Raw genomic sequence first — 14,959 nt, forward strand, 5'->3', positions numbered from 1 at the left:
CACTGTGTGTTATCGGTTACAGGAAAAACCCGCTGGGAATGAAGGGTCACATAGCGCTATGTTACGCTGAGCTAATCCAGGAGATCTGGCGGGGTACCACCAAGACGATAGCGCCGCTCAAATTACGGGTGAGTATTGCACGAAGTGAAACTCTAGTAGCCATTTGAAATAAAATTGGCCTAGTCGGTCCTCAATTTGTCACCATTTGTTTCGTTGTTCAATCTGTCCGAGATGTCTTGTGCACAACACTTTCGTCGAAATATTTATCACTGCCTATGACGCCACTTAAAATTTGCTCCTGTTTTCATTCCTGTAAGCCATGAATCTTTTTCGTTTTGCTCGGTTCTTATGCCAGTGCTCACCTTGTAACCTCGCCACTAATAGCGCTCGGCTCCAGTTCACGATCGGTTTCTCCCAAACATGCCAATAGACTTTGTGATACTGCTGAAAGCCCTACTCTATTCTCTGGTCCTAGTTCACGATCGGCAAGTACGCTCCGCGGTTCAGCGGCATGCAGCAGCACGACGCGCAGGAGCTGCTGGCCTTCCTGTTGGACGGGCTGCACGAGGACCTGAACCGGGTGCACGACAAGCCGTACGTGGAGCTGCGTGACAGCGAGGGACGCCCGGATGTCATCGTGGCGCAGGAGGTGCGTGGGAGTGGGGAGAGGAGTAGAGTGGGAGGGGAGGGGAGAGGGGGATGGAGAGAGCGTGGGAGGGTGTGGAGAGAGCGGGGAAGGGGAGAGGGGAGGGACTGAGCGAACCGAGGGAGCGGGGAGGGGATGAAGGGAGCAGAGCGGTGAGAACAGGGAGCAATGGGGTCCGGGAAGTGAATCATGGATGAAAGTAATGGAGGAGCTGGTTATTAGTAGAGGAAAGGGGAGAGAGATATAAATGGGGCTAGAGATTGGGCGGATAGTCAGCTGGGAAAGCTGGCTGGTGCCGGCATACAAATCTGATAATGCATACCATAGCTCATCGATAATAAGAAGTCTGCCGTGGTCGCGATGTTTCTCCACAACCCACCGACTGATCACCTACCCTCGTCTCTCTCAGGCATGGGAGAACCACATCCTGCGCAACAAGTCGATCGTGGTGGACCTGTTTCACGGCCAGCTCAAGTCCAAAGTCACCTGTCGGCAGTGCCACCACGAGAGCGTGCGGTTCGACCCGTTCAATGTACTGTCGCTGCCTCTGCCCATGGAGAACTTCACTCACATGGAGATCACATGTAAGTCGCATCGCCAGGGAAGGGGAGGGTGCCTTAGCATTATGGAATATTGTGCCAGGCAAAGTTCGGTAGTGGCTGAAAGTATATGAAGGGTTTGGGTCGTGGATTACTCGTTGCGGAATTTCTGAATGAAGGCCAGATGGGTTGGCGAATCTCGGTGCATTTTGGATTTGCATGTGAGTGCAATCTGTACTAGTTATTTGTGAGAACATCCTTTTTTTAAAATTTAGTCCGAACCTTTTGATGGGAAGGATTCACAAAGACAGAGCCACCGCTAAGCGAAGCTTGTTGCGGTGACCCTGCCCTCTACCCTCCGATCGCGCAATTCCAGTTCTATGGCAGAATTTAGAGTCCAAAGTTTAACGTGCGCACATAGCCGCGCACGGCCGGTCCCCTCACTGACTTCACCTGGCTACGGCCTGCCACCAACCGCAACCATACCTGTCAGGAGGCCCATAAATGTCAAGCGCCCGTCGCGCTTCGAACCCGGACTGTTGTAACCGGGAACGCGTGCTCTCACCACGCGGAGTCCAACGCTCTACCAACTGAGCTACGGGACCGGCAAATCCTGTGTGTTTTGTCCGGCTGGGGGATAGTGTTTTGGGTATGTGTGGTAAATTCACGTCATTAAGATGCTCAATTTTGCACATGGACTATGTCAAGCTGTTGCGCTTGAACTCTGATAAATTCATTTGGTCACGGGAGACTTGGGTAGACGCGAATTTCGATATCTACCAGAAACGCAAGCTGTTCTAATGTCCTTGCTTGACCTGTAGTATGGGGGGATTGACATAAGTTTAAGAATTACAAGTGGAGGACGTCATTCGATAGACGTTATGCTGGTAAATTAAACATGGTCCTTCGTTCAGTCACCGATTCCCGCATCACCGGCTGCCTTTTGACTACCGTAAGGTGGGGCTATTTGAGACAGTGGGGCTATTTGAGACAATATTTAAAATTGCTATAAAATAAAAACCACTTAAAGGGAGATAATGAGCTTTCTTTTTTCTTTAATAAAAATTACTCGACATCTATACTATTTCTACTGTAGTTTCTATAAAATATGAAAATTTCCTAGCACATTTTCGTATGTGAAAAAGGTTTTTATTTTTGCAAAAAAGAAGCAGTACTTGCAGTACTTGTAACACCCACCGAAATGCGTTGTCCTTCTTGTCCTTCTCTATAAAAAAAGTCGCAGTATATGGCGCTTTTGTTTCAAACAGCGACGCTTGGGTTTTTGTTTATGTTATCGCCTTGTCGTTGCTTGGTTGTAAGGATTCTAATTTGAATTAGAGTTAATTCGGTTTAGAATTAATTAGATTCGTACATAGTGCCTACTCTTCTTTGTTTCCAAGTATTATTTTGCGCCACAAATGAACGGCATGCGCCAGAAACGCAGCCAAATCTTGCGATTGCGACTACGAAATTCATTATTTTGGCCTCAGAGCCTGAAGCGAAAAATACAAGCATATTTATTTCAAAAAGACTTCAGGTTTGTCGAACGGTGTTATGAGAATTTTGATAACAGTACTGCATAAGTTTTTCAGTGATGCCGCAAAAGTGTTGTATCTATCTTCTTTTATTGTGCAGTCGGCGGGACCGATTCAAAATTGAGTCGTTGCTACTAAAATAGCAGCATATGGCCTCAGATGATGAACAGGAAAAATAGTTGCGTAAATTTAGACATAACCACCCCCAAACCATGAATATCTTTTGAAGGCACTATAGACGACCATTAACTAACTAGATGTGATGAAGATCAAATGTAAGGAATACGCTCATTTTACAAAATTACATGCAAGTACCAAAAAGTGATGTAAGTACTTATTCAACGGTCATTTTCAGCGCTCCCCGCTAACGTGACTTCAAGTTGAGATATTTGCGGCAAGGTACCGCATTGAGCAAAATGGTTTTAATTTACATTATAACTTGTTGTGTTTTGTCAGAAAATGATCCTAACTCAGATTTTGTGGAAAAAGGTCATTATCTCCCTTTAAAATTTATGCTTGATTTTTTGCTCAGGCGATTTACTACTCGATTCCACACCTCCCTGAGCAAAAATATCACACAAAAATCAAACGATCTTCATTTTATAGCGATTTTAAATACTGTCTCAAATAGCCCCACTGTCTCAAATAGCCCCACTTTACGGTACCAAGATTGCGAACGTCAGATGCCATTCATATTAGCGTCCTCGACTCATAGAGTCGTCCTAGTCAAATAGTGTTGCCTTCTGCCTCCGGAGGGGATCCCAGTTATAAAGGGCGGGATATACAGTGGCGTCGTGGGGGCCCTGCCTTTGTGTCAGCTCTGTAGTGTTTTTCCTCTGCTATACGAGCTACTGCGTAGCACCAGTTGGCTCAGCTGTTTATTGACGTGGTGCAAATGGACTGGTCCTGACGCAGCCCTCTTTGTCTCTGTCTAGACGTGTTTTCCCTCCTGGGGTTCGATCTGCAGCTCATTCGTTATAGCCTCTGCGTCATCCAGACAGTGACGTACGAGAGAGCGAGCGAGGGAGAGAGGGAGACAGTGAGTGGAAGAGGGGGGGGGGTAAGGGGAGAACAGGCGACGGGAGACATAGAACCGGTGTGAATGGGAGGGAGGAGAGTGCGTGAAGTTAAACAGTCGATGATACTCCCTCCCTGATCGTGCGTCTGAGAGAAACTGTATCTGTATCCTTGTGGTACGGACTGCTTTTTTTTGCGCAGATGTCCCGGCTTGCACCAAAAAACTTGTCAAGGTAGGTTGCAATTTACTTAGATTCTCTGGATTCATTTTCAACCCAATTGAAATCGAAACTGACAAGCTACCTAGCAATTTTACAGAACAGCTGTAAGTTTGCTTTATCAAGTTGTTGGAAGGTGATTTGCCGCCGGATGCAAGACTCTACGAATGCAATTTACCGATTCTTTGTATTGTCCCAGCCAGTCATTTTTTTATTCGCGAAATTATAGGTCAACTTTCCATTAACACCCCTCCCTCCCCTCCCCAGTGGTGCGTTTGAATGGCTCAGTACCCGTGCGGTACGGACAGTTACTGTGGCACAGTACAGTGCAGTCCCCCCGTTGATGACCCTTTCTCCCTCCCCAATGGTACGTCTGGACGACTCCGTACCCGTACAGTACGGACTCGCACTCTGGCACGGTCCTTCCAGTTGACAGCCTCCCTCCCCTCCCCTCTCCTCCCCAGTGGTACGTCTGGACGGCTCAGTACCCGTACGGTACGGGCTGCGGCTCAACATGGACGCCCGCTACTCGGCCGTCAAGCAGCAGCTGCAGCAGATGTCGGGCGTCAACGAGGCCAGCATCCTCATCTGCGAGCTGGCCGACCCGCTTGTGAAGGTGAGTGGGCGTCAGGTGGCGGGGTTGGGCAGCAACTGCAGCACCGCACCCCCAGGTCCTCCCCTGGAGCGACGCCTGGGAACGCCCATGGGCGCCGCCCCCGGGCGGGGGACCTGGGCGCGCCCCTGCCGCCGGCTGCGTCGGCTGTTGTTGTAGGGCGCCGACGAGGGGAGACGGGTAAGGGGCGGCGGGGGCTGTCTGGATCGAAATAGTCCGGCCGGCGGCTGGCGTCAGTCGATCGAGCGGGGCCGCGGCGGGCGGGAGCGAGTGCCGCGCCCGGCGCCGGGAGGCGCGTCCCACCCATCGGACCGCGGCGCCCGTGTGCCTGCGTCGCGGTGGTCGTCTCTTCGGCTTCCGTCTCTTCCAATCCGGTGGGTTCGCTACATTGTGAGCGCTTGGGAATTGTCCTTCGTTTGGTGACAAGGGAGACTAATGGGTAGATTTTTTGGCTAACGCTCAGGTATTTCCTTCTGATCGTCTGTTATATTTTCTTGCAATGTATTGAATTCATCCGTGCAAGGCCCGACACACGGTTCTGCGACACCTGAGCGAGCGTCATTTCAGCGAACGACATTTGAGCGAGGCCTTTTCAGCGATTATCAATTTAAGCGATTGACTTTTTTAGCGATTGTCAAGTCGGCGAATTCAATCACAGCGATTATCAACTTAAGCGAGGACCAGAATCAGCGAAACCAGATTGAGCGAATATATGGGGGTCAATGGGGGACCAATTGAGCGAACACAGTTACAGCGAAACCGAACGCGACGGAAGTCAATCATTTGCTACTTTTCGGGAATTCTTGCCCTTGGAATAAGCGCTTGGTATGTGTCATGCTTCAAGCTGCGAGCGGCAAATTAAAAATTTGCTTTCAAGCTTGGAAACCACAAAAATATCTGGCCTCATTCTGCAACCTTAATCTGGAAATGTGGAACGTGAGAGATAGGACGATGGAAGGAATGCCAAGGACCGATAATAAACTCGAGGGGTGGCACAGGGGGATCCAGTCTATGTTTCAGGCAGTCACCGTGGTTTCAGGGACCTCGCCCAAATATCTGGAAATTCGTACGTTGCTTGGGGCAAGAACAAATTTTACAACATGAGGAACTGATCTAAATTCAAGCGGGGGAATTTCGCGAAAAACAGCATAAGCAATATGAATCTCTGAACAAACGTTTGGTCACCATTATTGGCAAACAGCAGGTGAAATCGAACCGCTGGAATTTTTGAGAAATGTGGCATTAAATTTGGAGCTTAATGTCTGAACTGTGAACGTGACATCCGCTATCCAGTTCCTGATAACCATGAAAAGTTCCGGAAACATTCGTTGTACGTACGCTCGCAAAAGAAAAAAATAAAAAATAAAAAATACACCGTTACGGGACGATGGAGTGTTTCGCTGAAATGACAGTCGCTCAAACTGTAGTCGACGAAAAATATGTCGCTGAAACATAGCTTGCGCTTAAATTGATAATCGCTATATTTGATAATCGCTCAAGTTGATATTCGCTAAGTTGCCAGTCGCTGAAAATGGTTCGCTCAAATGACGTTCGCTCAAATGACACTCGCTTAAGTCGCTCGCAACGTGACAACACATGATACGATCGATTCGCATACAATTTTATTCGCCCAAGCTCGCACCGCCGACACACAGCAGGTAGCACGGTGGGAGCGGTCGCACATGCCCCATGGGCGCTCGAGAAGGTGGTTCCAATGAAGGCATCCAGGGACGGAATCGTCACGTCCATCGTGGAGTGGGCCTTCTTGATTTTCCTGTATGAGGTCGGGAGCACGATGCTGTCAACCGACATGATCTTCTTGTAGGTACCGAAGGTCGAGGATCCGAAAGAGTCGTACTCCTTCACGGACAGGTTGTACTTTGCCAGGCCCTCCTTAACAGCCCGGATGATTTGCTTCCGGATATGGTCCATCCCGTGCTCCTGCGCTGTGGCCTCGGGGATGCTGATGTACGCGCGGAAGTCGTCTCCGTGGCACAGGAAGGTGTACAGATACTGCCACTGCGAGAAGATTCTCGTGGCACATTACCAGGTATACCCAGACCCACGTATTCTGACTGAGGCTCTCGATGCCGCCGCCCTGGCCGTACCAGTAGTTGACGAATTCTCTCCCTACGACGGAGTAAAAGTGCGTGTACTCATACGGCTTGTGCACCGCCTTCAGGATCTCCTCGTCATAGTACCGTGCCAGCGTCGCCTTCATGACTCCGTCCACCAGCTCGGATCGGAAACCGTTGTTCCAAGCGCTTACGTCGATGGAGATGACAAGCGTGCGTGAGTTTGGATGGGAATCGCCCCACTTTCGCAGTGCGGCGAGTTGTCTCAGCAGCTGAATGTCGGATGACGTCATCGTATGCTCATGCGAATACTCGCCGAGGAATCCAGCCACTGCTGCTTCAGTAATTTGTCTTCACACAGCGTCTCTGTCCGGCACAGCTGAACCTTTCATATCAGCTGGTCGAACAGCTCTGGCTTACTCCTCTCGTAGAGCTCGGCCACTGCCGGCTGGAGGGCCAGATACTAGACAGGTTCCAGCACATCCACGCCTCACTCACTCTTCGTCTACGCTACTCGTAGTTAGCGCGACAGTTTTAAGCCATTGCCATGTTGGTCTACTTAAAAACTCGCAACCAGTGTACGCCAACTTCGGAGCTCATTTGCAACCTCATTTGACAGACATCTGTTAAAAGAAATGTATTTTCTTTTACCCTTTAACAAGGCAGCAAACTTTGTTTGGCATGAGCGATTAAGCGCTACAAGTTGAAATATGGTCTAACGAAAAAGGGGACGCGCAGTCGGGCCACGGTGGCAGAGGCGGCCGTGAATGCGACCATCAGAAATCGCATCGGACGATCGGTGTAGAAAAAATCGGGAGATTCAAAATTTCAACCCGTGATTTGACCTTTAAGGTCATCATGATTGTGTATGCGCAAAATGATAAGAAAATAACATAAAATCTTTTTGCAAAAAGGATTATTTTCTACCTTTTATTATAGGCAGAACTATATTTTATATAAAACAATGTTTGACGCGGAAGCTACGCGTCGACCAATCATATTGTCCTCAAATATTAGCAAGAACACACTTGCTTGTTCAGTCGGTGCTCACCATCAGCGTTGATACCTACTGTTTTTTAGTATAGTCCGGAGAGTGCCGGCTGGTACCGTCGGTTTTCGCGATTTTCGCTCCACAGGACTGGCCGACGGGGAGCTGGCGTCTGACGCGTCTGCAATACGTTATTACGCACGCATTTATCTTTAAATGCGTCGTAATCCATTACATACATACATTAAATAATATGATCCTTTTTACGGTGTGAAGATTTTAGACCCAGATCACTTAAAGTGAGGTACAAAATGTATTTCTCGAAATTTCGATGCGAGGAGTTCGTGGCCGACGGGGACGTCGTCGGCAGCGTCTTAAAAAAGAGGTACGATCGCCATTGGTTTAACATTACGAGCGGAAGACGGCCACCGGCCGTAGTTATTTTTGTTTCATTGTTTTGCGTGTTTTCTTAGGCACCTGGACGACCGGCCGCCACGCAGAGTGCACATGTACGCACGGGACGCTGACCGCGGCCGCCGCGGCGCTCACTCCCAGCCAATTTTACACCGTTACGAGTGTTACTAGGGTGTCATAACGGTGTTGAAGTACACCCTTAATGGCACGTGGACTGCGCGCGCGCGAGCGTCACCGACGCCGCCGCCGCCGCCGCCGCCGCCGCCGCCGCCGCCCCCGCCGCCCCGTCGAGATCTCCTCAGATGTTGATCTTGTCAATCGTTACTCGAATTTGAATCCGAATATTTACGTTTAAAGATATATATATATATATATATATATATATATATATATATATATATATATATATATATATATATATATATATATATATATATATATATATGTGTATACACCCGCCGCCGAGTAATGGCCGCCGCCGCGACGGGCCCACGGGTCCACGGCACGCTGCTACAACTGACTCACACTCACACACTAACACTAACACACTACAATGCAAAAGGCAAACACCTCCTAGAGAACCTCTTCTAACTCAAACTGAACGTTTTGCGAAGTGTAAACGAAGTGTATCGTTTTTGAATCAGTGACCACACATGCTGAGGTGCTCGGTGCGGAAGGCGGTCGTTTTTCGTGCAGAGGCCAGTTTTACCAACATAAAAATAGCCGCCTGTAGGTTTTTGCCTAAAGACCGCTTCACATACGGAGCATAAACGGTAAAGCCTGTTGTAGCGAGGGGAGCGGCCCCCTTACCTCTTTTCAGGAGCAGTGCTCCGTCCTCCACCACAGAGCTGATCCGAAGCACTGCCTGTATTTTTAGAGTACGTGGCAGTTTTATACAAGTCGTGCCAACACGGACGCAAAAATGTGAGGTCAGCCCGTAACGTTAGCTGCGCCGCCTCATGGGGGGTTTGGCCCCTGCCAAGCGAGCTCGCTAGAAAATCCCACCGCTGCCACCATTGTCGCGGAGGCACCGAAGGCGAGAGACAAGGTCCGAACTGGCCGAGAGGTGTATTCCGAATGAGTACAGTTCGTCAGCGTCGGTGTCGGCGCAGAGCAGCGGTGGTTACAGGATACTGGCCGGTCCACCCAAGGCCCTATAGGTCCACCGACCTATTTGGGTCGGCGGCCGGGCCATGACGCGTTGGGGGACCGCGTCTCCGAATGACAGCGGGGCTCGAACGTGTGTTCTCTTCACCACGATATAAGAGAAGGGAATCGGTCCCACAATATCTTCCCTCCCTCATGGGAAGCGTAGGGAACCTTACCTAAACCTTACCTAACCTGACCTACTGATTTTTGCCTACCCGTGGATAAGGAAGAAGTTACTCACATGAATAGATAGCAGACAATGATAAGTCAAATATTTTTAGGTAAAGTGGTTGTGCATCAGGCTTCAACAACCACTTAACCTAAAAATATTTGACTTTACCTAAGCAGGTACAACAATACCCGCAGAAAATATGCCTACTACTTTTGTATATAGTAGTAATGAAATGTACAGGACACCTTGGCTCACTTTACGTGACGATATGTCATGCAATGATTGAGGTAGTTAGGCGTTGCGCATTGCTTACCGATGGATTTATGGAATCACTGATTGTCGTAACCGCGCCAGAAACGCACTCGATCTAAGTGAGCTGCCGATGTGCCATTTCAAAAACGCCTAGGGTTTTAGTCTTTAGGCTGTGAGAGGCACTGCTTCACAGCCCAAGTTTTTCCAACGGAGGCCGCTGCTCCCTTTGGCACTTTCAAACATTTTTTTTTCAAGAAAAAGTATGGCATAATAAGACAATTCCCTGAACTATTTCATATAAAATTATTTTTCATTTCTAGCACGGTAAGAACTTTCCAAAAATATTGAACATATATCTACAGATTCAAATTTAAAATCACAATAAATCGATCTTGGCTATTTTCGGCAAGGCTGAGCCTCACTTGATTCTCCCATACAAAAGCATTAGGCCACCAAATTGGCAACTATTATGTAGCATGGTAAACACCCAAGGTGGTAGCATTGCTATGCAGAGGCATGGAAGTATGGTCTAAGTATGGTCTGTATGGTCTAAGCCATGAATGAAATAAAGGAAGCAACCGAATAAAAGCTTTTTTACCCAAAAGCTGGTGAGGCACTGCCTCAAATGCCTCAATGGAAGAACCGCCACTGCAGTGCGGGGTAATGGTCACTGGCAGAGCTGCCAGTAATGCCACAGTACGGTTACACAACCCATGCAGGGAGCTGCGCAATAACCGCCCCCGACACCGGCATAGATCGGGCCCGGCTCTAATCAGGCCCGTTCCCACAGATTGGACTGGGACCGGCGCCGGGGTCTGGGCGCCAACTCTGCAGCTCTTCTCCGTCCGACGGAGTGGCTGCGAGCGTGCGGCCCCGACACTTTTCAGGGTCGATATTATGTGTCCGCTGATAGCATCAGGCAAACTCGGCGGCGGCACATCTAGTTTGTCCGGTGACTGGGAGGCCCCGCTACGGCCAACCATCACCAATACCCCTATATACCACCATCACCACTGCCAAACACACGACAAACAAACCAACACGGTCTCGCCGCCCAGATGACAATGCCTACCTAATTCGCACTCGTTGATGTCATTTAGGCAGTCCTTGCCCCAGTAGCCCTTGTTGCAGCTGCACTTGTAGGATCCGTTGACGGGTGACGTGTGACACCTGCCGCCGTGGCAGGGGTTTTCCGCACAGCCATCGTTTAGATGGCACAGCAGACCTGTGGGAACGGCCACAGGTCAGCGGCAGAATCAGCCGCCGGAGAGGGGCCGCCGACCTCCTCCCAGCGGCTCCTCAGCTTGGCAGGGGATCTCAGAACCAACCGGAGAGCAGAAAACGAACCAGTTTCTGCACCGTCGTCCAGCCGGGGTCGACAGTTTCCCACCCATTCTGCTCTACTTTTTAAAGCTGAATGGTATAATCGTATTAAGTTACCAGCTATGATTTATATAGAAATATATATGCATATCAAGTGAAATGCAACCCAAGCACGCAGACATACAATTGGGGCATATTAGGCATCAAATGCTAATTAGCCCCCCACCCCTCTTCTAAGATGGCGTTGTTCTTTGGGGCTTAAAATACTGCGTGGTGTGAGATATTACCAAGATATGAAATCGGCCGCGAGACAACAACTCACAAGCCCCGAAACTACTACGGCCGCTCTTCTGCCGTTTTGCTCACATACTCCCTGCAAGCGCCACACGGCCCCTGCAGTCCCACTTCCCTCTCCGCTGTCGCTTGTTCTGCCCCTCTTGCCTCGTCCCGGCGGTCAGCGCCCCTTGTCCCATCCATTCCTTTCCTCTTCGGAAGAGGGTGCTGCCGACGTATCGGCCGGTCTCCCCCGCCTCCTCCCAGATCGGCACCCCAGGGGGTCGGGGGAGGGGGTATGACCCCGAGACACCTGCGCGACGACCGTCTGTTCCCTACCCAAGCGACCGCCTCGCCGGGGCGTGTCTCGGCCGCGGTCACTGTCCACTGTCCTGTCACGTAGCGGCGCGGGTGGAGACGCTGGGGGGGGGGGGGGGAGACCGAGCCGCCCGGCTGAGGGCCATTCTGCTGGCCCGCGCCGCGGGTCCTGCCAGGCGGCGGCGGCCAGGTGGGGGGAGGGGGTCGTACCAGCGCGGTGCACTCCGGGTTACGCCACTGCTAGTTCTGCACTGCACAAGCACGTAACCGAGGTTGTGACTGGCTGTCAGTATCGCACTGATCTATCCGCATTGACGCAAACTATGAAGTCAACAAGCTGTAAAAAAAAAATGTTGCCGAAGAGCCGCACTGACCCTCTCCTCACTTCTCTCTGTCGTTCAAAGTACTTGCTTACACGCACACACACGTACACCCAGTTTTTCACACGCCCCTCGGCTAACCAGCTATAGTATGCAAAAAAAAGCCGCACGCGGCGCTTCACCACCGACCCAACAACTGAATAGTCGCGTCTGATGCGCAGCAATGGGGGGGGGGGGGTCCCGCACCCCGCGTCTCCGTGCCACCAACGATGGCAGTCGCCTCGTCTGCGGTGCCCCGCTGTCTGTCGTGAATAAGACCCCTCTCTCTCTCTCCCGCCCGCTGGTCGCGCAGTCCCCGTGTGGACGGACCCCACTGACTGACAGGTTGATGTATCGGTGATGGGCTGTTACACTGACATGGACAGCCGGTACCGCTAGGCGCTTACCCCTCGCCCACCGCCATACCAACCGTCATACCATCATCCGGTCATACCAACCGGCCGCATCGGCCGACCACCCGGATCCAACTGACACGGGCGGCCGGTACCGCTAGGCGCTTACCTCTCGCCCATCGACGCCTTTCCGAGCTCTACCATTTCCGGGACCGTTTTCAGGCCGCTCTGTTTGCCCGTCAAGGTGGTGGTACTTACGGGCGGCTAGGCGACTTCTCCGCTCTATTGCCAGAGACCCACCGTCTCTGGACATCTTTGGCCCTCGGCATCTTTGCCGAATGTTGAATGAGGGAAGGTGCTCGCCTTTCCTGAATTAACTTCTCGGTTCGCTTTCGTAACCTATGGTCATCATCAGCATCGTAATAATCCGGGGCAGCATCAGGAGCCTTAGATAAACGTTGTGATGCCTCTCCCTTATAAATGGAGCAATTTGCCGTACTCAGGCGCTTAAGAGCATAGGAACGCATTGTTACACTCTTTGCACTACATGGATGGGGCAGAGCGTCGTCTTGAAGTTGAAGAACAGACCGCCAGAAGGCTAACGAGCTCCAGCGCCAGGTGGCGTGCGGTGGTGCAGGAGAGCTGGACGTCCCTGTTGCCGGGCTGGGCCCGTGCCAGGCAGGCAGGACGTGCTGCTCGGTGGCGGTCTGATCGGCGTGGCCAGCAGCGGCCTTTTGTCGGTCCCATGGACTCGGGCTGGCATGACGGTAAGGCAAGGAGACTGACTGCAGCAAGGAAAGAGCAATCGTCAAATTGTGTTGCGGCACACAGCCCAATACACATCGTTTAAGTTGAAAACTGATTGTAAAAGCTCACAATACACATATCTCTGGCTCATTGTCAGATAGGCATGCAGGAGCCATGCTACACATATACCAAATACAGTGCACAGTTTTCTTCTGTACGTATATACATTGTCGGTCGGTGTATGCTGTTTGTTGACATTTGCGAAGGCATTTTACGCAAACACTTGTTCACGCCCGCGCCGTCACGTCCGGCCATGATGCCGGCTGGTTGTGCACTGTCGAGCCCGCGCCGCGAGGTGACGGCAGATGGCGGCGCAGTGCCAGAACCCCGTAAATATGGGACTGGCCCAGACAGGCGCGTGGCATTTGGACTGCTCCGTTGTCCGAATTGAGCCACGTTTAGTATGTCTTATCTACTGAACACTTAATTTGGTGAATGACCGGGTGCTGTCGGTAGAGTGCCGTTTCTAGCCGAGGCTCACAGCAGACGATCAGCTGGGCCGTGGTTTGGCGGGGGCCCATGCCACTGTCCCCGGAGAACATCTCCCAGCGTCGGTTGTAGGACGGCTGACTAGGCCGCCCTCGGAGACGGGTCCGGCGCTGTTCCCCGTAAAGACGGTGGCCGAGAAGTGAGTGAGTGTATTCACGGAAACATAGGTTTTTATGGGGTGTCGGGACGCCGTCACGTGACTGGGTGGCCGACGGCCAAGAGCCGGCGGTCCCGTGTTGCTCGGCGCCCCAGACACCCAGACAGAAGACCAGACGGGTAAAAAGAGAGTTAAGACTATATGGAATTGGGGCCTCCATCGGGGAGTGGGAGGTCTAGTTTCCTTCTCCACACGGTTGAACGCCAGCCACTCATCTTCTCCGATGTCCAGTTGCAGGGAGGGGTGACTGATTTTGGGGGGTCCCTGCCGAGTGCCTTGGGCTGTTGTCGTGTACCTGTGCCTGGTGCAGCTGCATGAGCGCGATGCAGCTTGCGATGTCCGGCGCTGTCTTGGTGGCTCCACATCCGGGGACCTCGCAGTTGAGGGCTTCGTGAGACACTTGTTTTTCTTCTGTTTTATTCATGCAAGGCCATGTCCAGAGAGGCATTCGTGCGCCTACATTTTTAATATGTATTGCCTTACTCAGCGAATCGACTTGCATTAACTGCAATGCAGTAGCAAACAGTAGATAGGTACATCATAACACAACAGAAATGGTATGCGTTTTCCTACAATCCTGGAGTGTCTCCAATCTGAGTGTCTGGGACGCCCAGCAACACGGGGCCGTCGGTTCTTGGCCGTCGGCCACCATTGTCGCGGTGGCACGGAAGGCGAGAGAGAGAGAGAGACGATCGGTCGGTTCGAGATGTTTATTCAGACTGTGTGGTTTGTCAGCGTCGACTTGCCCGACATACAGGCTTGAAGTTCGGGAACAGAATGTATTGAACAAAGCGAGCACAGGTTTATATACGAAAGACACCTTGGGCTTTGGCCGCAATGCGGAAAGCAACGATTGGACGAGAGGCAACAAGGACTGCAACGCTATTGGTTGAACGAAGGTTGTATGAAACACGCGATCCTTTTTGTGAGGCGGCTGGCGCTGCACTGATCCGACTCTGGTATTGATCCAGTAGTCGGGCCGGCTGAAATTGTGACTGTTGAGGTAGGACAAAGGACGCGATATATATAAAGGGTGCCGCACGACACATTGACCTGGCCGATCGATGACGATCTTTCGACACAGAGCGGGAGTACCTGCGCTGAGAGTCATAAGGTGACAGGGATCGTTGCCGCCACCGGCCAACTCCTCAGTGACATCTGTGGGAGTGCGAGCTGCCACGGTACTGGTAGTTGCGCGTAAAGTAATCTTGGTTGTGCGGACGAGGAGCCGGAGCTGTGTAGCCTCGTCCGCATGAATGGAA

The 14,959-nt window shown here is 51.3% G+C and overlaps 1 protein-coding gene across 2 annotated transcripts in view; it reads left to right on the forward strand.

Moving 5' to 3' along the window:
• Window positions 1-14,959, forward strand: part of LOC122384027 (ubiquitin carboxyl-terminal hydrolase 32-like) — an 88,777-nt gene that overhangs the window by 36,652 nt on the left and 37,166 nt on the right. For both annotated transcript variants that reach the window (XM_043370987.1, XM_043370988.1), the window contains exons 17-20: window positions 23-128; window positions 476-649; window positions 1,056-1,230; window positions 4,420-4,571. In XM_043370987.1, the coding sequence (XP_043226922.1) occupies window positions 23-128; window positions 476-649; window positions 1,056-1,230; window positions 4,420-4,571 (607 nt within the window). The remainder of the gene's footprint in view (window positions 1-22; window positions 129-475; window positions 650-1,055; window positions 1,231-4,419; window positions 4,572-14,959) is intronic.

The sequence above is a fragment of the Amphibalanus amphitrite genome, unplaced genomic scaffold, assembly GCF_019059575.1.
Source record: "Amphibalanus amphitrite isolate SeventyFive unplaced genomic scaffold, NRLGWU_Aamphi_draft 000180F_arrow, whole genome shotgun sequence".
Classification (NCBI taxonomy): Eukaryota; Metazoa; Arthropoda; class Thecostraca; order Balanomorpha; family Balanidae; genus Amphibalanus; species Amphibalanus amphitrite.